General features: G+C 57.1%; 9 protein-coding genes across 9 annotated transcripts; all 9 read right to left on the reverse strand.

The window, feature by feature from the left end:
• Positions 1–242: 242 nt before the first annotated feature.
• Positions 243–1,082, reverse strand: JKF63_04708 (uncharacterized protein; the record flags this gene model as incomplete). The annotated part of the gene is made up of 1 exon (XM_067900686.1): positions 243–1,082. The coding sequence occupies one exon, from the start codon at positions 1,080–1,082 to the stop codon at positions 243–245; it is 840 nt and encodes a 279-aa protein (XP_067756707.1).
• A 643-nt stretch (positions 1,083–1,725) lies between these two features.
• Positions 1,726–5,232, reverse strand: JKF63_04709 (uncharacterized protein; the record flags this gene model as incomplete). Its single annotated transcript, XM_067900687.1, has 1 exon — positions 1,726–5,232. The coding sequence occupies one exon, from the start codon at positions 5,230–5,232 to the stop codon at positions 1,726–1,728; it is 3,507 nt and encodes a 1,168-aa protein (XP_067756708.1).
• Positions 5,233–5,267: 35 nt separating this feature from the next.
• On the reverse strand, positions 5,268–5,798 carry JKF63_04710 (uncharacterized protein; the record flags this gene model as incomplete). The annotated part of the gene is made up of 1 exon (XM_067900688.1): positions 5,268–5,798. One exon carries the CDS (start codon positions 5,796–5,798, stop codon positions 5,268–5,270), a length of 531 nt encoding a protein of 176 aa, XP_067756709.1.
• Positions 5,799–7,719: 1,921 nt separating this feature from the next.
• On the reverse strand, positions 7,720–8,559 carry JKF63_04711 (uncharacterized protein; the record flags this gene model as incomplete). The annotated part of the gene is made up of 1 exon (XM_067900689.1): positions 7,720–8,559. The coding sequence occupies one exon, from the start codon at positions 8,557–8,559 to the stop codon at positions 7,720–7,722; it is 840 nt and encodes a 279-aa protein (XP_067756710.1).
• Positions 8,560–10,280: 1,721 nt separating this feature from the next.
• JKF63_04712 (uncharacterized protein) lies at positions 10,281–11,195 on the reverse strand (the record flags this gene model as incomplete). Its single annotated transcript, XM_067900690.1, has 1 exon — positions 10,281–11,195. The coding sequence occupies one exon, from the start codon at positions 11,193–11,195 to the stop codon at positions 10,281–10,283; it is 915 nt and encodes a 304-aa protein (XP_067756711.1).
• A 1,038-nt stretch (positions 11,196–12,233) lies between these two features.
• Positions 12,234–13,328, reverse strand: JKF63_04713 (uncharacterized protein; the record flags this gene model as incomplete). Its single annotated transcript, XM_067900691.1, has 1 exon — positions 12,234–13,328. The coding sequence occupies one exon, from the start codon at positions 13,326–13,328 to the stop codon at positions 12,234–12,236; it is 1,095 nt and encodes a 364-aa protein (XP_067756712.1).
• Positions 13,329–15,221: 1,893 nt separating this feature from the next.
• On the reverse strand, positions 15,222–16,373 carry JKF63_04714 (uncharacterized protein; the record flags this gene model as incomplete). Its single annotated transcript, XM_067900692.1, has 1 exon — positions 15,222–16,373. One exon carries the CDS (start codon positions 16,371–16,373, stop codon positions 15,222–15,224), a length of 1,152 nt encoding a protein of 383 aa, XP_067756713.1.
• Positions 16,374–17,826: 1,453 nt separating this feature from the next.
• Positions 17,827–20,979, reverse strand: JKF63_04715 (uncharacterized protein; the record flags this gene model as incomplete). The annotated part of the gene is made up of 1 exon (XM_067900693.1): positions 17,827–20,979. One exon carries the CDS (start codon positions 20,977–20,979, stop codon positions 17,827–17,829), a length of 3,153 nt encoding a protein of 1,050 aa, XP_067756714.1.
• Positions 20,980–22,332: 1,353 nt separating this feature from the next.
• On the reverse strand, positions 22,333–23,445 carry JKF63_04716 (uncharacterized protein; the record flags this gene model as incomplete). The annotated part of the gene is made up of 1 exon (XM_067900694.1): positions 22,333–23,445. The coding sequence occupies one exon, from the start codon at positions 23,443–23,445 to the stop codon at positions 22,333–22,335; it is 1,113 nt and encodes a 370-aa protein (XP_067756715.1).
• Between the last annotated feature and the right edge of the window lie 1,419 nt (positions 23,446–24,864).

Below are 24,864 nucleotides of genomic sequence, written 5' to 3' on the forward strand. Positions count from 1 at the left end.
GCACGACGCCCCCACCCCCATCTCCCCTTTCTCCCCCTCGGTAACAAGCAAGAGTAGAAAATAAAAGCCAATTTATGAGTGAAAGAGAACTTAGAATGTGTTTAACTTTGTCGCAGAAAAGAAAACTTGAGGGGGGCAGTGCGTGTGTGGCAAGGAATCAAGGTCAGCATGCGTCTGGTACCAGCTCCCACATTCCCCTTCGTCCTCCTCAGCGTCTCACCTGGTGAACACCATCACCTTATTTACACCAGGGCGCTGGGCTGGTTCGTCCACGGTTTGCGCTTCTCCTCTGAGATCTGCTTGAGAGACTTAACCCAGGTGCCGGCCTGCACCATGGCGTGGTGCAGCTCACTGCCGATGCTGATGAAGGTGAAGCCCTTTTCGAGGAATTCACCGACACGGTCTGTGCCGAACAGAAACAGACCAAGGATGACGTCGTGCTTCTTGGCCGTCGCGATCAGCTTCTCCGTGGCAGCCTGCAGCTCTGGAGAAAAGTACATCTCCGGGAACACGTAGCGGCCGTCGAACAGACCCATAGACATGCACAAGTCGTTCTGGCCAAGGAAGGCGATGTCGATACCCTTCACCGCCATGATTTCCTCGAGGTTCTCGATGCACTCCGCCGTCTCTACTTGGAAGGCAACCACAACGTTCTTGTTCGACTCAGGCACGTAGCCCAGCAGACCCTTCGCGTTCATGCACTGCTGCGGCTGGTACACGGAGCGCGTGCCAGTCGTCGGGTAGTAGCAACAAGACACAGCCTCCCTCAGCTCCTGTGCGGTATTCACGTATGGGATCAGCACGCCATCGGCGCCGCTGTCCAGAGCACACTGGATGCCAGCGCGGTCTTGGGTGCTTGCCACGCGCACCATCGCCTTGGAGTGGCCTGTGCGGATGGCAGCGATCATGTGCGCCATCGTCAACGGGTCCACCGGCGAGTGCTGAGCGTCGATCAGCAGCCAGTCGTAGCCAGAGTGACTGAACTGGCCGGCCAGCAGAGGGCTGGCGGAGTTGAGGAAGACACCGAACTTCGGCTTGCCAGCACGCAGCTCGGCCTTGAACTCAGCGCCTCCAGAGGACATGTTTCACCACGAAAAAGGGGGGATGTGAGGTGATGTGAAAACGGTATGTGAAAGAGCACGAGAGAGCGATAAAACAAGCTGCGCAGATGTAAGCGAATGCACGTGAACTGAGGGCGATATCAGGGGCAGCAATATTTTGTGTGTGCGTGTGTGTCAGTGAGTCCAAATGCGAGCAGAGAAATGCAGGAATAGAAGGATGAGTGGATTGTAGTGCTGGCGTCTGGGCAGGCGGGGGGAGGGGCATAAATAGTCAGGCGCATTACGACGACGGCGAGGGAAGAAGGGGGGGGGGGGAGGGGGCAAAGAGGGAGCCACGACGGGCCTCGGCTGACGACCGCGTATATCCCCGTTGTGGACGCACACACAGACACACACACACCTGCAGGTAAAGTGGGTCTTTTATATGAACGCACTCATCAATGACCCCAGAAACGGGGCAGGAGAAGGAGAGAGCTGGAGCTGCGTTATCTATCGGCGGCAGGAGAGGCACACACACAACGACATACATACAGCTACACACACGCACACGCGCGTGCAGATGCCCCGACAAAGGAAACGGAGGTGGCGGGGAAGAGGAGCGGTACGAGTATACGCTACACACTGGGAAGCAAGTCCAACCTTCCACCGCTCCCCCCAGACACGCCTATGCATCGACGCGCACGATTGGGTGCGCGCGGAGAACGAGCTGCAGGTGGTACGACTCCACCGTCTTGTCCTGGTCATTGTTGAAGAAGACCCACACCGGCCACCGCCCCTCCAGCTGGCCCGGCGGCAGCGTCAGGAGATCGAACTGAAGACTGACAAACTGCGTGTCGCTTGGCGCCAGAGCGAACTTAGACGGAGTCACGTGCAGGTTGAACTTGTAGTTGTGATGTACCTGGAACACCTCTTCCTGGTCTCCGCGATTGACAAACGTCAGGCGACGCAGCACCGGGCCCTTGACGTCGGCGAGAGAAAGCTCGATCACCTGCGAGTACGTCGGCGTGGGGTGCACCGTTGGGACAGTAAGCAGCGTCTTCTTGAGAACGTCGCCGTGAAGAGTGTGGAGAAACATGCGCTGTGTGCCGACATCGCGGGGGTGCAGGCGCAGCAGGTACGACCCCCCACGCCTGTCCACCGTGACAGTGGTGTCGCTGCAGTACATGGCGTCCGTCTCCCCCGCAGGTAGACCCAGCGCTGTTGTTTGACCCCAAAAGATGTCCCGCGTCGTGAAGCATTCGCAAGCGAAGACACACAACTCCCACGTTTCGTACACGCGGCTCATGGCGGCATCGTAGAAGAGCGTCACATACTCGATACGCTGCCGGTCCATCTCCTTCGGTATCTCTGTCGTCACGGTCGCCTCCTCCCACGCAGTGATGTAGGTGTGCGTGATGGGGTCCAACACCGCATTCGTGGTTACGGACGTCTTCGCACTCGAAGTGGACACAAAGGCGCAAAGCTCGCGCATGCGCTGCAGCAGAGCGTCGCTACTCGAGGTGACCGGAAAGCTCGCAGATGAGAAGGTGCGCGAGAGGATACGCTTGGATACCTCGGTGCCAGGTGCGCCGAAGACCTCGTAGCGTCGGTTCACCAGCGGCGGCTCTACAGTGGCGCGTACGCGAATACAGCACACCATCTCCCGCTTCTCGGAGTACACACGCGCCGTGATATTCTGCGCATCTTGCGGATGGTGGGCGCCACCAGTACCTCTGCTGCTGACATTCCGTGCAGTGGACAGACGTATCGCCAGCGCCACCTCCGTCTTCTCGCGCGGTCCCAACACGAAGTTGGCTGCCTCCAACACGGTGCAGACTTCGGTGTCTGCCGGGTCAACGTCCACAAAGAACTGCATGGAGCAAGGGAAGGGGTTTGTGAAGGCCGTCCGCACCACCTCGGGGCGCCACGAGATTACGCACACATCATGCTCGACGGTTAGGCGGTGGAGCAGCGCCTCGGCAATGCGCCGCGACTTGACGGCGGCGCGCTCGTGCTCCAGCTGGCGCAGGCGATACTCCAACTCGGCCGCCGCCTGCGCCGCCCGCACATGTGGATCGGGCACGCCTGGGAGATGCGGCGCAGCTCCTACGCTCTGCTGGTGCTCCCGCAGCTGAGTTTTGAAGTACTGTGCGCGTTGCCAGTGCAGCGTACCCGCTCCGCCCGCGCCTCCATCGAAGCCATTCTTCGCTTCGGGTGCCGGCGAAGCCGCAGTGCTGAGCGGGGCGGAGGCCCCGCCGCCCGCCACGGCCGTGCCATCGATACGAGAGGACGCTGACATCGACGCACTCGGGCTCAGCCGATCGGCGTGCCGCAGCTTCTTCGCGGTGATTACACGACCTTGCACACTTTCCAGGTGACGCACAGTGGTCACAGCGGCAGCACAGATGTTTTCTTCACCAGGGGCAGCCGCGACGCCTACGCAGAAGGCGGTGAGGTGCAGCTGCCCTGCTTGCTGCATCACAGGAAACACCTTCGGTGGTACCACTTGCTCCGTCATGCTCAAGTCCCGCTGCAGCACCAGATCCACAGGGGTCATGGCACACGTGGCCGAGATCGGCCGACGGAAGGCAGTGAGCGGCAGATTGGCTGTGGCAAGGTAAAACATAGTGAGTGCGTCGTACAAGTGCACGTATACGAGAGTGGTGCTCGCCGCCTTGTACTTGTACATGGCAGCTTTCTGCACGGCATCTGTCGGCTCACACCACACGAAACCGGCCCGGTCTTGATCGTCGTGCACTTTGAAACTTTCGTTTGTTGGCGTCTTCTCCACGGATGTCGCATGCAAGGGACCCACCTGCTGGTACGGCAGAGGCCCAAACGAGAACACAAGACATATGTCCGCAGGCATGTACAACGCGTTGTCCACAGTGATGCCCTCCACCCTGAAGCCATAGAGAGATGATGTGAGCTGGCCGACGACCGGCTCCACGTCGTTTAGCAGAGTCCCATTTAGGGGATGGAGTATTGGCTGCATCCCCTCTTGCATGAGCTTGCGCGCCTTCCATGAGACTGAGAGGGGACGCGGCGCGAGGTCGATCACGTTGACGCCGCCGTCCGCCAGGCCCTTGTTGAGGCGCTCACGCATGGCAGGGCTGAGAGCAGCCAGTCCACTACCATCGCCACCCCTCTGCCGGAGAAGTATGTCCTGGGACTCGCGCACCTTGTGCAGCTCCTCCATGACGGTGCAGAGCAATTTGAAGATGCCCACACTCTCTTCTCCACCGGCCGCCAGCGAGCCGGGGACGGCTGCTGTGCCACCAGCCCCGTCTACCTTCTCAGTGGGACCGCCTCCGGCAGGCGTCCGCGAACCTTTGTCACTGGCCAACCCCACAGACACACCATTGCCAGCAACGTCGGCGGTAGAAAGAGCTCGTGTTGGCCTCAGACCGGAGAAGACGGAGGAGGCGCAGGACGTCGACGAGGTGGAGCTTACTATGTCCTTCGTGATTTCTTCTGGCTGCTGCTGCTGCTGCTGCTCTAGTGCCACCCCTGAGGGGCTTGCGACAACGCCTGCGGGCGGCACACCGCCTGGCATCCCGGTACCGTGGTACTCGACGGTGAGGGTTACGGCGATCGGCACCTGCCCATAGGGGCTTGTCGAGTCTACCATCAGCAGTCGCGCGTCCTCGCACGAGAAGGGGCCCCGCAAGGCGGGCAGGTTCTCCACCCGAATGTCGCGGTCCTGCATCGGCATCATGCACAGTGGCAGCACACAGAAGCCCAAGACGGCAAAAGCGCGTGAGCCTGGCGCGCGGCGACGTATGGCCAGCACCAGCGACGTGGCGGAGTGCACGGGCAGCCGGTCAATGTTGAGGGGCAGGTTGGAGCGTAGGAGCACTTTGTTGGTCAGCGGCGTTGCCGGCAGATGCCGACTGGATGTAGAGGAGGAGGTTGAAGAAGAACCGCCCCGACCGTCGTCGTTGGCTGCCTCCAAGACCAGTGGCACCTCGCTGCCCTTTCCAAGCTGCTGGAATCCGTTATGGGCCACTGCTGCGACGGACCAGTCTGCATCCGGGTCTGCTAAGTTCAGCGCAGACTCCCTCGTCGAGCCAGACAGCTCGATGTTCTTCACGCACAGCCGGAAAAGCGAGGCGCCAGGCTTCGGCGTGGCGCGCGTGAAGTCCTCCGAGACGAAGATGCCAGGCGGCACGAGCTCCCTCATCAGCTGCATGAGTGCTGCGTCCTGGTCCACAGACACATCGCATATCAGTGCAGCGTCACTCGGGGCCGTGGGCAAACTTGCCACAGGCCACGAGCTTTCTCTACGAGCAGGAGGTGCGCACTGCCAGGCCGGAGGGCAACAGAGATGGCGCCATTCCGTATTTCCTCTACTGGGCAGTACCCCCAGCGGGTGACCCGGTACTCCTCCAGTGGTGCAGGCGGTCGAGCGTCCTGCACCACCGTCTCCACCACAAGGAGCTGGGTGGGCGCAACTTGCACGGCCAGCGGCCGCGCCATGTCATGGGCCTCCAGCTGGTACGTTGCGCCAACGAACATCTTACGATCGGGGTCGAACAGAGATAAATTGACAGCCTCCACATCGCTTGCCGCGACACGCTGATTCGACAGCTCGCGAAAACTGAGACGCAGCGTATGCACGGCTCCGCCATGAGATCGAACCTGCTTTCGGGCAGCCGCGCACTCCCACGTGTCGTGCCGAAAGGCGTTAGACAGCAGCAGGCGCGCCGTCTGCTCCGCGGAACGAGGACGGCGCGCTGCGCTGCCGGAGCGTGCCATCTTCCGCAAGCAAGCTTGTGTGCCCTGTGGTCTGCGGAGTTGATGGACGCTTTACTCTGTCGTCGTCTCTTTCAATTTTTCCTCACGCCTCTCCAACAGAGTAGACACACACACGCACGCACACGCACACAGACGACGCACAACAGAGCAAAGGCTGTCGTTGCAGGAATAGATAGTGACTCAAATCTCACTTACTTTTATCTCTGTACAGCGATGGGGATAAGGGCGGGAGCGTCGCTGCCAGCCCCCCCCTGTCCTCTGTCGCGCAGCAGTCTCTATGAACGAATTTTTGTTTTGGGGGGGAGGGGCGCAAAAAGGCCCTACACACAGCGGAGAAACGTTAATGTGAGGCTGGAGCGCTCTCACTCACCGCGTTGCACACTGTCCCTGCTGTCTTGAAGGGGTACGCTGTGTGTGTGTGTGTGTGTGTGTGTGTGTGTGTGAGTACGCGTGCATTTCAGTCGGTGTCTGGAGGATGGGGCGTTGCAGGTCGGGTCGGTGTGTCTCGCCGTGCGCCTTGTGCACTCTCGCGTGGACGCCTCTCTCTGTGCGTTTGTATGCCCGTACGGAGTATGGTGTGAGCCTACTGGTGCACACAGCCACACACCGGCAAATCCTGTTGCAGCGATTTGCGCTTAGCGATCCCAAAGACAAAGAAGGAAAGCACACCCCAACAAAGAAAAGCAGGCAAGAGTAGGACGAGGGATTAGGGGATGGATGGAGGGAGGGAGAGGGGAGGTGCATGGGTTGGGTCATGAAAATGCTCATGGAGATGTCCACTACCCCCTCCCCCTCCCGCCGCACGTTCATACAACGAGCGTGCGCGGTGGAGGGAGATAAAAAGGTGGTGGACATGTTTCTCAAGTCTCCAATATCTCTACGCGTGCACGTCATGCAGGGGTGCATTGCGCCGACAGCCATGGTACCTGAAGGGGTAAAAAGGGAAGACATCGGTGAGCAGAGTGTGTGGAGGGAGGCGGTAGTTACACGTTGGCGTGCAGTACTCCCTTCCCACCGACACCGCATAGCGGTAACCAACGGTACAACCTTCTTCTCACTCGAGCCTAGCCGGCACACAGCAGCCTTTTTTTTCCTCCGTGGTACCGAGACATCGGCGATCCAACATGCCACCGAGTTGTATCATGACGCTGCAGCCACTAAACACTGCACCCTGTGTGGCGAGGATAAGCCCCTCCAGTAGCCACACCGCCTTCGAATGAGAGTTTTTGTGTTTTCTTCAAGCCACGAACACGCATAATAAATAAATATATATGTGTGTATGAATATATGTTCAGCCAGTCAGCCCTATGCTCCCCCCCCCCTCTCCCCGCACGCACGCACGTAAATAAACGTATATCGAAGGAAACTTGTTGAAGGCGTGCCGATGAACTCAAGAAGCACAACCTACATCCTCAAGATGAGGGGACCGTGTTCACCATTTGCACACCAACAGAGGGAGAAAGCAAGGTGGGGTGAACAGAACGTACGCAGTTCTTCAATATATGTGCAGGCATGGTTGAATGGCATGACAACGAGGAGCGAGGAGACGGTGAGTGTGCATGTCGGTATGCTTGCCTGTGTGCCGTGGTGTAGCATTATATATATATATATATAGGCATACTCGCTGCCAGGGGGAGAAGGGGGAGGGGGTGAACGGCGGAGCCGGAGGGGCAGCACGACGCCCCCACCCCCATCTCCCCTTTCTCCCCCTCGGTAACAAGCAAGAGTAGAAAATAAAAGCCAATTTATGAGTGAAAGAGAACTTAGAATGTGTTTAACTTTGTCGCAGAAAAGAAAACTTGAGGGGGGGGGGGGCAGTGCGTGTGTGGCAAGGAATCAAGGTCAGCATGCGTCTGGTACCAGCTCCCACATTCCCCTTCGTCCTCCTCAGCGTCTCACCTGGTGAACACCATCACCTTATTTACACCAGGGCGCTGGGCTGGTTCGTCCACGGTTTGCGCTTCTCCTCTGAGATCTGCTTGAGAGACTTAACCCAGGTGCCGGCCTGCACCATGGCGTGGTGCAGCTCACTGCCGATGCTGATGAAGGTGAAGCCCTTTTCGAGGAATTCACCGACACGGTCTGTGCCGAACAGAAACAGACCAAGGATGACGTCGTGCTTCTTGGCCGTCGCGATCAGCTTCTCCGTGGCAGCCTGCAGCTCTGGAGAAAAGTACATCTCCGGGAACACGTAGCGGCCGTCGAACAGACCCATAGACATGCACAAGTCGTTCTGGCCAAGGAAGGCGATGTCGATACCCTTCACCGCCATGATTTCCTCGAGGTTCTCGATGCACTCCGCCGTCTCTACTTGGAAGGCAACCACAACGTTCTTGTTCGACTCAGGCACGTAGCCCAGCAGACCCTTCGCGTTCATGCACTGCTGCGGCTGGTACACGGAGCGCGTGCCAGTCGTCGGGTAGTAGCAACAAGACACAGCCTCCCTCAGCTCCTGTGCGGTATTCACGTATGGGATCAGCACGCCATCGGCGCCGCTGTCCAGAGCACACTGGATGCCAGCGCGGTCTTGGGTGCTTGCCACGCGCACCATCGCCTTGGAGTGGCCTGTGCGGATGGCAGCGATCATGTGCGCCATCGTCAACGGGTCCACCGGCGAGTGCTGAGCGTCGATCAGCAGCCAGTCGTAGCCAGAGTGACTGAACTGGCCGGCCAGCAGAGGGCTGGCGGAGTTGAGGAAGACACCGAACTTCGGCTTGCCAGCACGCAGCTCGGCCTTGAACTCAGCGCCTCCAGAGGACATGTTTCACCACGAAAAAGGGGGGATGTGAGGTGATGTGAAAACGGTATGTGAAAGAGCACGAGAGAGCGATAAAACAAGCTGCGCAGATGTAAGCGAATGCACGTGAACTGAGGGCGATATCAGGGGCAGCAATATTTTGTGCGTGTGTGTGTGTGTCAGTGAGTCCAAATGCGAGCAGGGAAATGCAGGAATAGAAGGATGAGTGGATTGTATACGTGCAATCGGAGAGAGATGCAGTAGAGCGTACACAAGAAGAACGCTACAATACGGCAGCCTTGTTGTGAGATGAACGACATTTCCAAGTTGCTTAAGGGGAACGCATATGCAAACATACTCAAAGCCCCCGGCGTCGTGGTGCTCCAAAGTGAGCGAGGTCTTCGCAGTTGGTGTTGCTTGGTGGGACGATAATCGCATGCTTTGAGGGGTGGGCAGGAGAGGGGATTTGTCGTCTGGAAGTTTTAGGTCTCGTGTTGGTGCGATGCCAACGCACTACGTGTGATGTGTACGCGAGTTGGATTAGCGTACCTACTGAGAGCCCTTCATATGCCTAAACTCGACACCGTGGGGGTGTGGCACGTGTCTATGAATGCGTGTGGAGAGAGTGGGAGGCAGAGGGCCTTGCGCATCCAAGATCTCACCACCACCGGAGAAGGATGGTGCCGCAACGGCTCCAGCGTCACATCACTTGAAGCAAAGGCTATACAATGGTTAAGCAGGCACATACACAGAAACACAGATTTAGTCGCAGGGGTGGAGATAGCCGGAGAGACCCGGAGGGGGAGAGGGGGGGGAGGGGAGGGGAATGAGCCGCCCCCCGACTTGAGAAGATATAAACACGAGGGGAGCGGAGATGTGCGTTCAGCTTGTACATTCGCGGCAAGATCACCTACCCAAGCATACATAAATTCATGAACAGAAAGACTAGTAATCAAAAATACACACATACATGGAGAAGTCCTACATGTTGATTATACTTAGTCAACAAGAAAGTGAAGAAGTGAAGGAAGGGCATATCGGAGAACCAACGTCTAGCAGACCACATAGGGAAGCACGCAGACAAATCGCGTGCTCGTGCAGCCCCCCCCCCCCCGCTGCTTCCTCCTTCCTCTACTCGCCCACAAATTAGATTGACATGAATCGAAATCAGCAAAGTTGAGTAGACTGAAAAAGAGAGATGCCTGCCGCGATGGACGCAAGATGGACAACGACTGTTGCGAGATGCGTGTGACTGAGCGCATGACAGCTGTACACGCGCACGAATATCGATGGTTGAAGAAATACTCACGGATCTCAAGGAAACCAAGAGACTTGGACGCACATTCACCTCACCCCCTTTAAAAGGGGTAAAGGAATTTGTTAAAGGCGCACAAATCAGGAGACAACAACAACAACACACACACACACACACACATACATACATACACACATACACGTATACACACACACATACATACATACGCAAGGTGGTTTATGAGGAGGAAGCAAAAAAAAAAATTGAGCAAGTAGGACTAATAAGTGAGGAACGCTCGATGAGGAGATGGGGGGGGGGGGGGGGGGACAAAAAAAAGAGATGAATGTGCATCGTAGGAGCCTTGGGCGGGTGAGGGAGTAGGAAAGCCAGTTGGGGATGCACCCACAGATATCGCCCCCCCCCTCTCTCTCTCTCCGTACTCCCAGAAAGGCGTGTGTGTTGAGTCCCCTGTCTGTCACCGCTACTGTCGCTATAGGGCCTCGAGTGCCTTATGCAACGCGCTGTTGACCTCGTCGTCCGAAGTGCCATCGCCAATTATCTCCAGCGCCTTGGCCATGACGCGCTGCGCTGCGCGGCGCTGACCAAGCACTGAGACGTCTGGGATGACGAGCTCAAAGCGGAGGGGGGTTGAGATGTAGTCCAGGGTCTGTGATCGGCCCTCGAGGATGACGTTGTAGCCTTCGCTGCTGAGCTTCTTGACGGCGCTGGCGGCGAAGCGGATGACCTCGCCCTGGGTCTGCTGGGCCACTGTGGGAACTTTGGAGCTGATTAGTGGGGTTTTCAACAACGTGTTTTGCACGTCCACCACGCGCGTTGTGCCGTCGAGCATCGGTTGAAACATGCCGTCCTCGCACTTCACAAACGTGACGCGCTTTGCGACGGAGGCCAGAAGGTCATCTGTCAAGCTGCCCTCCTCAATCTCCTTTCCCTGCGCAGATAGCACTTCATTGCACAAGTACGTGTAGCTTCGAAAAATGTTTCCGTTGCTCCACGTGACGCACTTGGGCAACACCGCCTTCAGTTTGCTCACAGTGGTGCCCTTGCCAGTGCCGCTCAGCCCCTGCAGTATGATGACGTTGCCGCTCTTGGATGGAAGTACTGCCACAATCTTGTCTGTCACTTCCTGCGCGCTGAGGCCGACGACGTTCACCTTTGTCACGGGTGAAACATCCGGCTGCCCGCTTAGGATGCCCTTGCGGATGGCGATGCGGATGCCGTCGCTTAGTTTCTCAGCATCCTCGTTGTCGCGTGTGACGATGTCCTCGCCCTCACTCCTGGAGAGTTTCTGAAAGCGCGCGTTGTTCTCCAGAAGCCCGAGTACAAAGGAGCTGCACACGTCATCTTGCTGCCGCAGGATCTGGAGCGTAATCTTCTGCATGGACATGAGCTGGGTGAGTGGGAAGGGGGGGGGGTGAGGGTGGAGGTGGAAAAGATAGGAAAAGGAAGGTATGGTGGATGCAAAGGGGGGGAGGGGGAGGGCGGGGTCTAATTTTTTTGTAATCTACAGATGTAAAGGTCGGGAATGATAACTCAAGTGGGAGGGGGAGAAGAAAGGAAGGTGCACAAGGTAAGTCAAGAAGCTTTCTGCTCAGCCATATAACGGCGCCGGTGCAGTGGCCGTTCTCTCAATAAATGCATCTTCGCTTCATTCGCGGCGCACCGCGGCGGTGGAGTGCGCTCTTCAGAGCGTCGCGAGCACTGCTACAGAACACGCTCAAGTGGAATGACAAAAGGAGGGCCGCGTGACCACCAATACTCCTCCCGCCCCTCCTCTCCCCCCCCCCAAGACCCTCACGGAGCACCATGAGCCCTCTTCCACACGGATACACGCAAGAGAGACGCGGAGGGGTGACTGAACCCGTTTAGCCGAGAGGAGGGGGGGGAAGAGGGTATGAGAAGACACGGGCAACGATTGGGGCCAGCAACGCGCGACACGCGGACCAAGCATGAAGAACCGCAAAAAGAAAGCGAGCAAACAGGAGTGAAACAAAGAGCACGCCACACAGCCTCGAAGTGACACGAACAGGAGATGACGACGACGAGATGGGAGAGTTAAAGCGGAGGAAGGCCTACAGATGGCCAGGAGGACGGGGGAGGTATCCGACTCGTTTGACAAACCTCAACAAGAGCTTTAGGCACCATGAAGGACAGGACACGGCAAGCACACAACACCTACCCCCTTTTTCCACACACACACACACACACACACAGACAGACAGGGGGGGGGGGGTGCACGACACGGGAAAAAACACGGCATCGCGCATCAAAATGAAAGGAAGCTTATATTCACTCTTATTTTTCTCGACACAGCACACACCGCGAAAAGCCTGTCACTAGTTTGTCTGGCGTACGACTGGAATAGGGGTATATATGTGTGTGGATGTGTGTGTGTGTGGGGGGAAGGGGGGGGGGGAGGGGGGGACTATCTTGTATTTTGCTCATGGAGCTGCTGAAGTTGCAGGTGCGCGTTGTAGTTGTCTAGCACATCGTAGACTGTGCCTGCCTCTGCCAGAGCCTCGAGCACAGGTATCAGGCGCAGTAGTCCATCGTCGTTCAAGTCGTCGAACCACGATGTGATGGGTATGGCGTTCCGCTGCTGAAAAAGGTAGGCAATAGGGCTGTTGTCGATGATCGCGACCTGTTCCAGATTTCGACCCAAAAGCGAAAGATCCTTCACGTAGGTACTGCCAACTAAAATACAGTGCTCGCGGAAGAGTCGCAGACCACCGAGAATACGATGACGGTCGATCGAGTCCATCAACGGGTCGCAGTAGGTGCTGAGGGAGGCCGTGAAGATGACCACCTCGAATAACGGCGCAATCGTCTCGAGGAAGCGATGAAGATGCGGCCGAAAGGCGACGTAGACGTCCACATGGGTGTCACAATTGAGGGTGATGGGGAGGTGCACGTCGTACCGCCCCGTGTTTTGGTAAGAGCTGTGCACAAGAGTCTCGTCAACGTCAAGGATGAGACACTTCTTTTGGCGGACGGCGGGAAGGGGAGGTGGCAACAACGGAGGGTGCGCTGCGGCGTCAAGGGGGGACGCGTTCTTGGGCTGGTTGCGGATGTAGCGGGCCCGCTCCACCAACTCCGTGGCGTGCACACACTCATGTGAAGAGTGGTTGCCGCGCACACCACTGCCGGCGACCCGGCGGCCGGCGTATGCATTGGCGTTACAAGCCGTGCGGCTACCACCGTCCCAACTACCCACACGACCCCCAACAGTCCGCTGGTGCTGCCAAATGGGCGGCGCGTGGTAGGGAGCCTGCGTAATCAGCGTGCTAATCGACGTTGCTGTGGAGATGGGAGTGGTTGTTACCGAGGATGGCGGGGTGGCGCCGCCTCCGGCTGCCCCACCGCGGTTGCGATTTGCCCACCTCGCATTGACGCCTTTGCCGGAGGCGCGGGCACGTCGAGGGGCTGAGAAGAAACGCTGCTGCTGGTGTGACTCGAGTTTGTCGGAGATGCCCCGAAAAAACGACGTCGGCGTCGTGTTCGTCTCCCGTTCGCCGTCCATTGTGTGTGTGAAATCGTCTTCGAAGGAAGCGTTGTACGGTGGTGGCGACAGCGACACACACACACACACACACACACACACACACACACACAACACAAACTCACAGAGACACGCTCACGTACAGTGGAGTGGGTCCTTTGTCCGTGTGTGTATGTGTGTGTGTGTGAGCGAGATAAGCAAACGACTTTGAAGTGAAAGCATAAACAGGGCGGGCAGAAATAACGAAAGCAGGAGGATGATGACAGTGAGAGGCAGCAGTGGTCCTGTGGTGGGGTGGGAGGGAGGGGGGGGAGAGAGAACGAAGGGGGCGATAGTGATGAAAACGGCAACAAAGAAGTTACACCTATTCACCTACACACACACACATACACACTCGACTCCACGGGAACTTGCAGCACTTGAAGACAAATACACACGGCCTGAGTCTTCCTTTTTCTACAAAGCTCGAATAACGCTGACAAAGTGAAAACAAGGGGGCCCACAAAAAGGCGAGTGAAAAAAAAACGGGAGAGGGGCAGAGGAAGGGAGGGAGGGGGGGGGATGCAAGCAAACAAAGAGAGAGGTGTATGTATGTATGCGTGTTGGTGTGTATGTGAAATGAAACGACACCCGCGACCTGTGACGGGGGCAACCACCGCAGAAAATGACCTGGAAAGGCGGAGAGGGAAGTGGGGGAGGGGGGGGGAGGGGTAATGAGAGGCGTGAGGATTGTGTATGAGCAACGGCGCCGTAATAACGCCTGACGTCAAAGAAAAGAGGGAGGGGGAGGAGGCGGCCGGGGAGACGGCACTGGGCAGGGCACGAATGAAAATCCAACAAAGAGAACCGATTGGTTCGGGGGAGAGGGGGAGAGAAGAGAAGGAGGGGGGGGAGGGGAGGGGAGGGAAGGCGCACGCTTTTGTGGATGTGTGTATATGTGTGTGTGTGCAACACACCTGCAAATGTACCTGTGTGCAACCAAAAGGAAGCGCAGAGGGGGGGGGGAGGGGGGGGGAGACAACGAGTACGAACCAGTATTGAAAAAAAAAGTCAACAGAAAAAAGGTGAATGCGAAAGGAAGGTACACCGCTCAATGGGGAAACACACACGCAGGCAAAAAAGAATCAAAAATCAACGAACACAATGATAGCAGCAACAACACAAGCGATCTGCAAAATGGGTGCACGTTCCCCACCTGAATGTCCCTTTTTTCACTTGTGTGTGTGTGTGTGTGTATGATCGGCTCCTGATATGCACACCTCCTGTTGCTGCACACACAAGGTGGAACATATACATGTATATACATTATATATATACATATATATATGTATATATATGTGTGTGTTTGTGTCAGTGGGTTTGTTTGTGTAGGGGAGAACAAGAAGATGGCGGGAGGGAGTGGAGGTAGATTGAGGTGAAGAGGAAGGGAAAGACGAGGTTGACAGCGTCACGCACCGATCCTCTTGTTCATATAGACATCTCTCTCTGCGCGTAGAAGGAATGAGGGAGCCGCGCATGTGTGGAAAAAAAAAGATCGAGGGGAGGGGGGATAGGGAGGTGGTGTCAGCGCGGGAGTCCACGAAAACACACACACACACACAGACCCACATGATCACAGTGGCAACATCAGCACCACTTCAGAAACAAACATATTTCTTTTCCCCTCCCCGCACCAGGGCTTACTTGCTCAAGGATCAGTTGGCACTAAAGAGTTCGAACGCGACTTTGTAAAGGTGCATGAACCCGAAACCAATCGTGTGTGTATGTGAGGTGTGTGTGTGTGTGTGTGTGGGGGGGGGGGGGCTCTGTAGATCATATGGGAGACAGGTCATGGTACGTGCGTGCACACACACACACATACACACACACACCTCACAGACACAGAGACGGACGTAAAGGAAACCTAGACAACCACTAAACAACGATGGTAGACGTGCCTGTATCTCGGTCCACCAGCACCTGCGTCCGCTCGTCCGGCAGAAGCCGCACTTCGTAGCGAGTGACCAGGGCCTTTAGTCCAGAAAAAGTGAGGCGCAGATACACCTCGACATTCCGTGTCGTCCCTTTCAGTTGGTACTGCATGTCCACGCCACTTATTACCGGGGCTTTTCGGTCATCCTCGCCCGCCGTCTTCGGCTCGCCTGGGAGAGGTGCCGCCCCCTCTGACTGCGGCGCGTAAATGGCCTTGCAGGACATCTGATCCACATCCAGGCTGTCTAGTGACGACGCGAACCCCCCACACGCATCGACCACCTTCTGCACAGACCCCTGCAGCGTCAGCTGTGCCTCGTCGCTGGAATACTTTTCTCTCAGCGGCTGGATCATCATCGACACGGCTGCTGCGGGCGGCCTCTGGAAAAGGCGGCGCACAAAAAGTTCCCCAAAGTCGTCAAAGTCCACGAGGTTGATGTACTTGAGAACGTTGAACTCGTCCCCTTTAGCCGGATCGATGTGAAAGCCTGTCACCTGGAACGTGTAGGGAAGGGCGATGCCGATGCCGTTGAGCACGAACGACTCTTTCTCTGAGCGAGCCGGGTACTGCCCTTTCACCTGGCGGTAGCGCTTCACCACTCCAGGCCGGCGCTTCCAGGAGAGCTGGCAGCGCACTTGCTTCGCCCTCTCGAAGTCCACAAGAGCTATGCAGTTGACGTCATTGCCCTCACGCTTCAGCACCACTGTGTCACGAGGGATGTTGGTCACCTTCCCGAACTTGTCGATAAGGCAGCGCGACATCGCGCGTATGAGGCCACGCTGCACGGAGCCGCCATCATTCTCCCCCTCCAGGAGACTGGGATGGAAGAGCCGCATGAGCCGCTGGTCAAACCCTGGCGTGGCCTCGTCTGTTAGAAAGTAGAGGAACGTCAAGAGCGGTGAGAGGGCCATTGCCGCCTGCTCCTTCGGCCGCAGGAAAATACCGAAATACAGCCCGTACAACACCATCATGATCCACGGAAAGGCCACAAAGGCGATGATGCCACCAGCAAACCACGGCTTCAGGCGGCCCAAGGTGCTCTCATGCTGGACGGTGAAGATATCCGAGAAAAAGTTCACTATAATGGACTCCATTGCTGCAGTGTGTGTGGGGGTGAGGGTGAAAGACCAACAACAGATGTTACCAAAAGAGGGAGTAGGGGGGGCTACAACAAGATAGAAAGGTAGAAGAAGTGTAAAAGAAAAAGAAAGCAGGGGATGGAAAGGGGAGGGGGGGGTGCAGCAATCGACGCACATGCAGAGAGAAAAAGAGAGAGGGACGCAGACACCAACAGGAACAAGCTGGTAGGCGCTGAGAATGAAGGGAAAAAAGATATGCTGTCTGGAATAACGAGGCAAAACAGTACGACTATATATATAGATAGATAGATAGATATATAGATATTACACCCAGAAGAAGCCACGGCAAGAGCTGCAGCACTATTGGCTACGCGCAATGAGGAAGCCGAGTAGTGAGCCGAAGGCGCACGTAGTCAGAAAAATGAAGGACTAGGAAGGAAGGAAGGGGATGTTTGGGTGGTACGTCAAAGACGCCGAGACGTGAGTCGGTCGAGCGTCACGAACGAAAAAAATATATCCAAGGCACAATTATCTTCCTCAGGCGGCGCAGCTCGAACCTCTCCGGGAAAAAAAAAAGGAGGGAGAGAGGAGCTGAACGAAACAATGAAAAGACACCCCCACTCCTCCTTCCTTTTGTGTATGTCTGTGTGTGTGTATGTCTGTGTGTGTATGTCTGTGTGTATGTCTGTGTGTGTGTATGTCTGTGTGGTTCTTTTTGGAGGAAAAAGCCGCAGCGAAAGGGAGGGGAGAGACGGAGAGAAGCGAAGTTCAGTATGCGCAAGAGAATCCCTAATTGGAGGAGGCGGGGCGGGGGGAGGGGCACAGCGCGGGTGTGCAGATAGGGGGAAGAGGGGGAGGAGGGGGTATGAATGTACGCAATAGTGCCCTACATGCGGAAATAGCAAAGGCGTGGGCCACATTTGAGCGAGCAAGCCGGTGCTTGCGCTCGACTCCTCCCACTCAAGGCGGTACTCCCTGACTCGACGCTGCCATTGCCTCACGCTATCCCTTTCCCTAGCCCCTCAAGAACAGCCCCCTCAAAAAAAAAAAAAGAACACTTGTGCTCGACCCCCCCCCTCCTTCCTAATGCCACCCAACACTGCCGGAGACGGCAATGAGAAAATTGTGCGCACAACTGCAAGGAGAATGGGGAGAGAGGGAAGTGTGGGGATATAATTAGTTCACCGTTACGAAGAGAGAGAAAAGAAGAAATATATAATACGTGTATCATCTTTTTGTGCGCGTGTTCGTACGGCACATTGGGGGGGGGGGGAGGACTATGGTTGCAATGCAGCAAGTGCATCTATGAGATATGCAGATGCCGACATGGACACAGTCATACACTCTTCGTTGAACGTGCGCAGTTTCCGAACTGGACATTCTCATTTGCTGTCTGTCGGCGACGACTTGTCCCTTCCCTCCACCCCCCCCTCACGCAGAGTGAACAAGACAGGCGACGCCGTTTCCTTCAGTCGGCGCCGACATCTGCGCTTGCATCGCTGTCGTCGCCAAAGACTTTGAAGCCCTCGCCGTCCACCGCGACTGCTGTGTCGCAGCCACTGCCGTCCTCCTCGTCGCTGTCGGTGTCGTCTGTCTCGTCCGAAGTGGAGCTCGACGACGACGAGAGCAGCCCACAACACCGCAAACACGTCACGTAGTAGCACGACCGCTTCGGTACCACCTCCTCCTCCTCCATCCCAGCATAAGTGTTGCGGATGTGTAGCAATTGAGCCCCGGAAGCGTCCATCTCCAGGTAGCGTGGGTCAAGGCAATCGAAGCACAGGGAACGAGGGCAGCCGTCGCACATGAAGATAGCGCCATCTGCAGACTGCTGCTTGCCACAGGAAGAGCACTCGTGTCGCGGACATGTCCAGAAGCGCTTCACTGCCTCCCCTGGCCTGGGTGGTCGCTCGCCGATGCAGGCGGCGTGGTAAGCTTTAGGGCACACCATGCAGTGCAGTAGCGGCTCCATGGGATGCATGGTATCACCGCAGCAGAAGCAGCGGTGGGTTTGCTTGGGTGGCGAGGCGAGTCCTCCGCCATTGTTGCGAGCTCCCACAGAAGCCACAGAGCCGCACTGCCCGTGCTGCTCCACACGCAGCAACTCCTTCACCATGGCATCCTCCGTGGCGTGGCTGGCACTGTCAAACGCCTCGCCAGAGGAGCGCGGGAAGGTGGGCGAGGAGACCTGCAGGTCGCCCGTCTTTTGCCGCAATTGGTGCTTCTCTTCGAACCGCTGAAACATTTCGCGGATCTCGTCTGCGGTTATAGACTGGGGGGTGCCGGGACTATCGCTGGCAAATCCGCCGCGCCCACCCGTGCCGTGACGTTGGCCTCCCCCCTCCACGATGAAGTCACCGAGGTACGCTTTTCGTTCCGCAATGTCACGGATGTGTTCCTCAATGGTGCCCTGCAGGCAGAGCCGGTAGACGTGCACGGTGCGTGTTTGGCCAATGCGATGCGCCCGGTCCGCTGCTTGCCGGTCAAGCTGCGGGTTGAAGTGTGCATCGAAGAGAATCACGGTGTCAGCTCCTGTGAGGGTGACACCGACGCCCCCAGCGGTAGTCGTGACTAAAAAGAGAAAGCACGATGAGGCAGGGTGGTTGTAGCGCAGCATCGACAGCTCCCGCTCCACTCGGTTGCAGCTGCCATCCAGCCGCTCATAGCTGTAGCCGCGCAGATGACACATGGCCTCGAGCAGGTCCAGCGTCGTCGTGAAATTCGAAAAGATAAGGCAGCGGTGTCCCTGCGCCTTCAGTTGCGGTAGGAGCGTGTCAAGGTAGCGCATCTTGGCACTGGGATCGATCAGATGTGCCGCGTCCATTGGCACCCCGGCCGCCCGCATGCGCTCCTCGACCGACCCCTGTAGCCCACTCGTGCGCCTCTTGTCCGCCAAGAGACGCAGCGCCAGTGGGTGATTACACACGGCCCTCTGGTGGTTTAGGTGTCCATGCAATTGATGGCCAGTGCTACTCTCTTGTAGAGCGTGTGCCATGAGCAAGGAAAGCGTTTGCATCTGCACATAGGTTGGCTCCAGCATCGTCAGCGGCTCATCCACACGCGGCGGAATGCCGAGTTCCATATCCACTTTAGTACGGCGCAGCATGATGCACTGAAGCACCTTTGCACATTCCTCCGCCTGCCGCACCGGGTCGCGCAGGCGGGGGTCGTAGCCGGCCATGAGCCACGGGTAGAGAAAACTCAATAGACTCCACACTTCCTGCACTTTGTTGTGCACTGGCGTGCCTGTCACCGCCACTCGATAGCACGACGTGAGTTTGCGCGACGTGGAAGTGATGGCCGTGTCGTGTGCCTTGAGAACATGCGCCTCGTCCACTACAACCGTCACCCATGCCCGCTTGCGGAAGAAGCTCCTGTCGAGATTGAGTAACGCCGGTGTGGTCACAAACACGGCGTGGCGGTTGTGGCGACCCGTGCGGACGGCGGCCCGGGTACGACGCTCGCCGTGGTATTTCACTACACGCAGCTGTGGTGCCCACCGCGCCAGTTCACGCGTCCAGTTTGTCAGGGTGGAAAGGGGGGCAACGATGAGGTGTGGGCCGTCGATTTCATGAAGCTGTTTCAGTGTGTGCAGGAAGGCGCACACCTGTGCCGTCTTACCGAGACCCATATCATCACCGAGGATGGCTGGCATGCCGCGGTGGAAATGGTCGAGCAAGAACAGTACGCCCTCTACCTGATAAGGGCGCAGCGTACACCCCGGCAGCGCCCCCAGCATCTGACTCGTGATGGCAGGCGGCGCGGCGTTCAGCACCGGCCGCAGCGCATTGCTGGCAGCGATGCGGTCCAGTTCGCGTTCCTTAAAAAAGGGCTCGAAGGCAGCGAAAAGATCGGCGTTGTGGTGCAGCTCCCACTCGAGCTGACGTCGGAAGTCGAGTGCGATGGCCTTTCGCGTGGCCAGGGACGACGCTTTCCAGGGAAGGCTGCTGACGGCACATGAGTTGGAGGCTTCCATGGCGATGCCGGCCTCCTGCCCAGGTAGAGACGAAGACGTTGGTGACGAGGCCGTCTGCTGCACTCGAGACGCGCTTTCTTCTTTCCCCAGCTGTAGGAGCATGGCGTCGACCTCGCGCACCTGCTTCGCCTCCTGCGAACCTAGCAGTAGCGCAAGCTCGTCGTCGTCGTCGTCGTCTTCCAAGGCGACCCGGCGCGTGAGAAGCCGCTTTGCCGTCGGCTCGTCCAGCGCAGGCCTGGACAGAGGGAAAGTTGAGGACGTCGCCACTAGCGCCTCCCGGTACCTCTTCAGTGATGCTGTACTCCGCTGTGCACTAGCCGGCGTAGCTGTGGTATTGGCTTCTGTTGTAGAGGCGTCTGACCGCTGGTGAGCTTGGCCGCCTTCATTTGCAGCCGCGTTCGAAGAGCCGTACGATGGTTGCAGCTGCGATTCTGCCGCGTCCATTGGCGATTCACCGACACCGCCCAAAGATATATGATGCCCTCCTTCGCTGCAATGCTTGAGCGAGGTGGTAGCGAGTGGTATGACCGGCACACGAGTGGTGTTGGTGAAGGAGGAAGACGGTGCCTCCTCCAATACGTCTCCTTTTGAACTTCGACCTTTGCCCTCGTGCAGGAACTTGGAGAAGTAGTTGTCGAGATTCATCTTGTTCACGTGGAGGTGTGTACGTGTGTGTGTGCGAGTGCTAAGAAAAAAAAATGTCTATGTGTGGATATCTGTGCACAGCAGGGGTGAAGGCATAGCGCGAGTGGCGGGGGGGTTATGAGATGAACGCGCGTTTCTGCAAAACGGTGCGAGCTCACAAATTAAAACCTGCCGTGTTCATGAAGAAATCATCAGCCGGACTACCACAAGAGGAGGATTTGCAGTTGTGTGTGTGTGTGTGTGGGTGTGTGTGTGTGTGTGAGCCCGTGTGTGTGAAAGGGGGGAAAGGGAGAAGGGCGGGAGAAAAGACGACAGGAATGCACAGCGCGCCTCCGTCGACATGACGAATGGGAACCGAGAGAAGAGTGAGGGGAAGAACAGAAAATATGAAAAAGTAGCGAGTCGAGATGTACGTGTGCGTGTGTGTGGGTGTTTGAGGGGGGAGGGGAGGAGGGGAGAGCAGGGTGCACCTCCGTCACGCAAGACCTAGCCGAGGTAATGAGCAATGGAAACTCCCCTTATCTGTGTATCCGTCAGTAGAAGGGCAACAGCATTTCACTCGTGTGAACGATGTGCACCCACAACGGTAATTGATGATGAGCTGTCATGAGTATCGTCTGAGAGGTAGTGAAGAGCGAGGCATCACCTCCACCCTCTTGTTTGTTCGTGATGTCCCCCCCCACCCCCACCCACCCTACACCTCATGAACACCCTTTCACATTGATGCGGGTTACGTTTAGAAGGTTCCCTTGTTTCTTACACTGCGATTTGGGGTGCCCCTGCTGATCAAAGGGAGGGAGGAGGGAGGGGGGGAGGCATCGCGAGAAAGGCACTGCGAGGATGAGCCGAGACAAACAACGATTACCGGCACGCGTGTAGACCATTCGCAGCGAGCATGAGGAGGAGCATAGAAGAGGAGGGAGGGGGTAGGAGGGAGGGGGAGAGAGGTGCTGCCTAAAAAACGTTTTGCAGTGGCTTCAACGAGAGAGAGAGAGCTCGGTATCACAGACACTCTACACGAGGATGAAGAAACAGAAGTGCGCCATCTTGCCAGCCTCGCCAGTCTGTATCTCCTGCCTCCCTCTTCCCTCGGACTCGTACACACACAGACATCCCTCGGCATCCATCCAAATACACTGTCAGCACAGACACCGCCGCGCCTTGCATCATTACCACTGTCATCGTATCGACTTTACATCACCACCGCTCCTCCCTCTTTCCGTCGCTCGCACGCACAGATAGAGGAGAGGAAAAGGGGGACGAACCCTCCTCGTGATCACCAGCACCAGCACACCCCCCAGGTTCACCACGACCGTACCCTGTCCATCACACTCTCATTTATGTCTGTGCACTTTACCAACTGGTGTTGTTGTTCAGCTCTTCGCGTGTACTCACGCGGCTGAGGAGGACAGTAATATCGTCCGGCTTGCCACCCTTGGCATTTCTTTCACCAAACTGTCGCAGCATCGACGCCCACGGAGAGTTCGTCTCGGGATTCACCGATGTTTTGTAGGTGTCAGAGACGATACGCTGCGCAACACGGTATGGGTCCACATACTCGATCTTGTCGTCCGCCAAGATGCCGCTGAGGAAAAAACCCACGATTGGAATCTTGGCGATGGGACTCTCCTCCACCTTGCCGATCCAGCCGGCGTCTGCGGCCAGCTCCGAGGTGAAGCGGTTGTCGAAGAGGCCGTCGGTGCCCATCACAATGACGTCACCCTCCTGCACCGGCACCGACTCGCGCACACAGTCCTGCACGCGGTCCGAGAACGCGCGCCCTATCATAGACTTCGGAAGCACTGCCAACTGGAAGGGTGCGTTGAAGCCGTGGACCTTCTCGTGCACGCGGAAGTGAAGCTTTCGGTTGCGCACCACCATCACACCGCTGTCGCCGAGGTTCGCAACGTCGAGCGTGTGGCTGCCGTCATTCTCCTTGCGCAAAGTTGCGACGCAGGCCGTGCTGCTGCCCACCTTGACAACGCCGTCCTTCACCACTTTCGTGTAGGCAGCATCAAGGATCTTCTCAGGGTCGCCCTCATCGCGATGCGTCTCCGAAAACAGCTTCGCGTTTTCCATTAATGCATTAGCGAACAAAGAAGGGTCGACGCCTTCAGAACGCCAACCACCGACACCGTCCGCGACGCCGATCACCTTATAATTATTGGCTACAAAAAAGCTGTCCTCACCGCAGTCGAGCTCAATGAAACTCGTGCGCTTACGCCAGCTCACCGACTGTCGCCGCTTGCGCTCGTCCACGTCACTGCGATACATCTTCTGTGGGGTCGGCTTTGCCTTACAAAAGGCCCAGCTTTGTAGGACCAACTCTGTCGGATCCTTTTCATCTGCTGGGGCCTCAGCCGGTGGTGTTCCCCAGGAGTTCACGTCGCTGGGTTTGGCCTGTGCCAATGCCTGCGGGCTTGGCTGCCCGTCTGGGAGCACCGGTACACTGTGGCGAGCGCCCATCGCCGTGTTCGTGTGTGAGAGTACTGTGTTTAAGAGACGATACGCAGAATTAGCCGATTAACAGAGAGGGAGAGGGAGGAGTCGGTGGGTGGGTGTTACCGTGCTGCCACTGATGAGAGGGAAGTCGTCGTCCGCAATATGGCCCGGAGTGCCTTTCCCACACACACACGAGACAAAAAAAAACACGTCAATACACCAAATGAAACACCTTCCCGTCAACGGAAAGAGCGTTGCTCAGGCAAAAAAGAGCAGGGAAAGAAGGGACGATAGAGAGTCGTGGGAGTATGCGAATAAACGGGGAACAATGGAGGAAAAAAAGGGGGTGGAAGAGCAGTGCGTTTGTGGGTGTGTGTGTGTGGGGGGGGGGTCACAGCAACAGCACCAAGACAGGAGATTTCTCTTGGTGGACATTGGCGGTCCCGACCTCGTTGGAGTTCGACAAGGGGGTCGATGCGTGAAGCTCCAGTATAGGACACGCCGCCATCGTTCATTCCCCAGGCACCTGCAAGATATCCCACCATGGGTTTCCCGTATGAGGGGTGTGGACGGTGCATTTTCTACCCAGTACATGTGCATTGTTGGGCTGAGAAGAAGAAGGGGGGGGGGAGGGGAGGGGGTTCGTGTGTGTGTGTGTGTGTGTGCATGTATGTACGTGTATAGAATGGGCTGTACACCGAAGTCGAGGCGCGGCAAAAACAAAACAGTTGAAATATCGAATAAGTACCGTGGGTGATACGTCAGCAAACAAACAAAAAAAAACGGGCGACGCAGAGAAACGACTCGGGTGGGGGGAGGGAGCGGACGTGGAAACGATGATGTCTGGGAAATGGCAAAGTTACGTGCACTCCCACTCATGTGTACCCCACCCCCCGCCTCCTGCGCGTTCCCCATCCCCACACCCTGCGGCCCCATGATGTGGCCTCTCATAGCCCAAGAGTGAGGATTGGCGACTGCGCCATACCAGCAGAAAGAAGTGCATCGGTGCAGTCTCCCACAAAACTTGGCGGGCCGCACCATATACGACAGTGGATGTTCTGAATCCATGTACTATGGTACGGATGAGGAAATGTCTACCGGCTGCATGCAGTGGTGGTGGGTGTTGGGGCCGTGGAGGCTGACGTCGGTGAGGGTGCGTTGGCGTTTGTGGACTTCTCACCAACTGCCTTGGTCGGGGTGATGATGAGCCCCATCACGTACGTTTTGCTGCCCTTCCTCGCGTCCGTTCCGGCGCCGGTCTTCTTGTCCGTGCCCAGTGCTGAGAGGGGAAAATGCTGCTGACACTCCAGGAGCCGTTCAAGCTTCGACACGGTCTACAAAGCATCGCTTGCGTGGAGATGCACCACGCGCAGCGACTCTGCAGTCTCGACGTAGAATGAGTCCCCCAAGAGAAGCCTTCAGAAAAGGATACACCGTGGTGAT

Source organism: Porcisia hertigi, chromosome 25 (assembly GCF_017918235.1).
Source record: "Porcisia hertigi strain C119 chromosome 25, whole genome shotgun sequence".
Classification (NCBI taxonomy): domain Eukaryota; phylum Euglenozoa; class Kinetoplastea; order Trypanosomatida; family Trypanosomatidae; genus Porcisia; species Porcisia hertigi.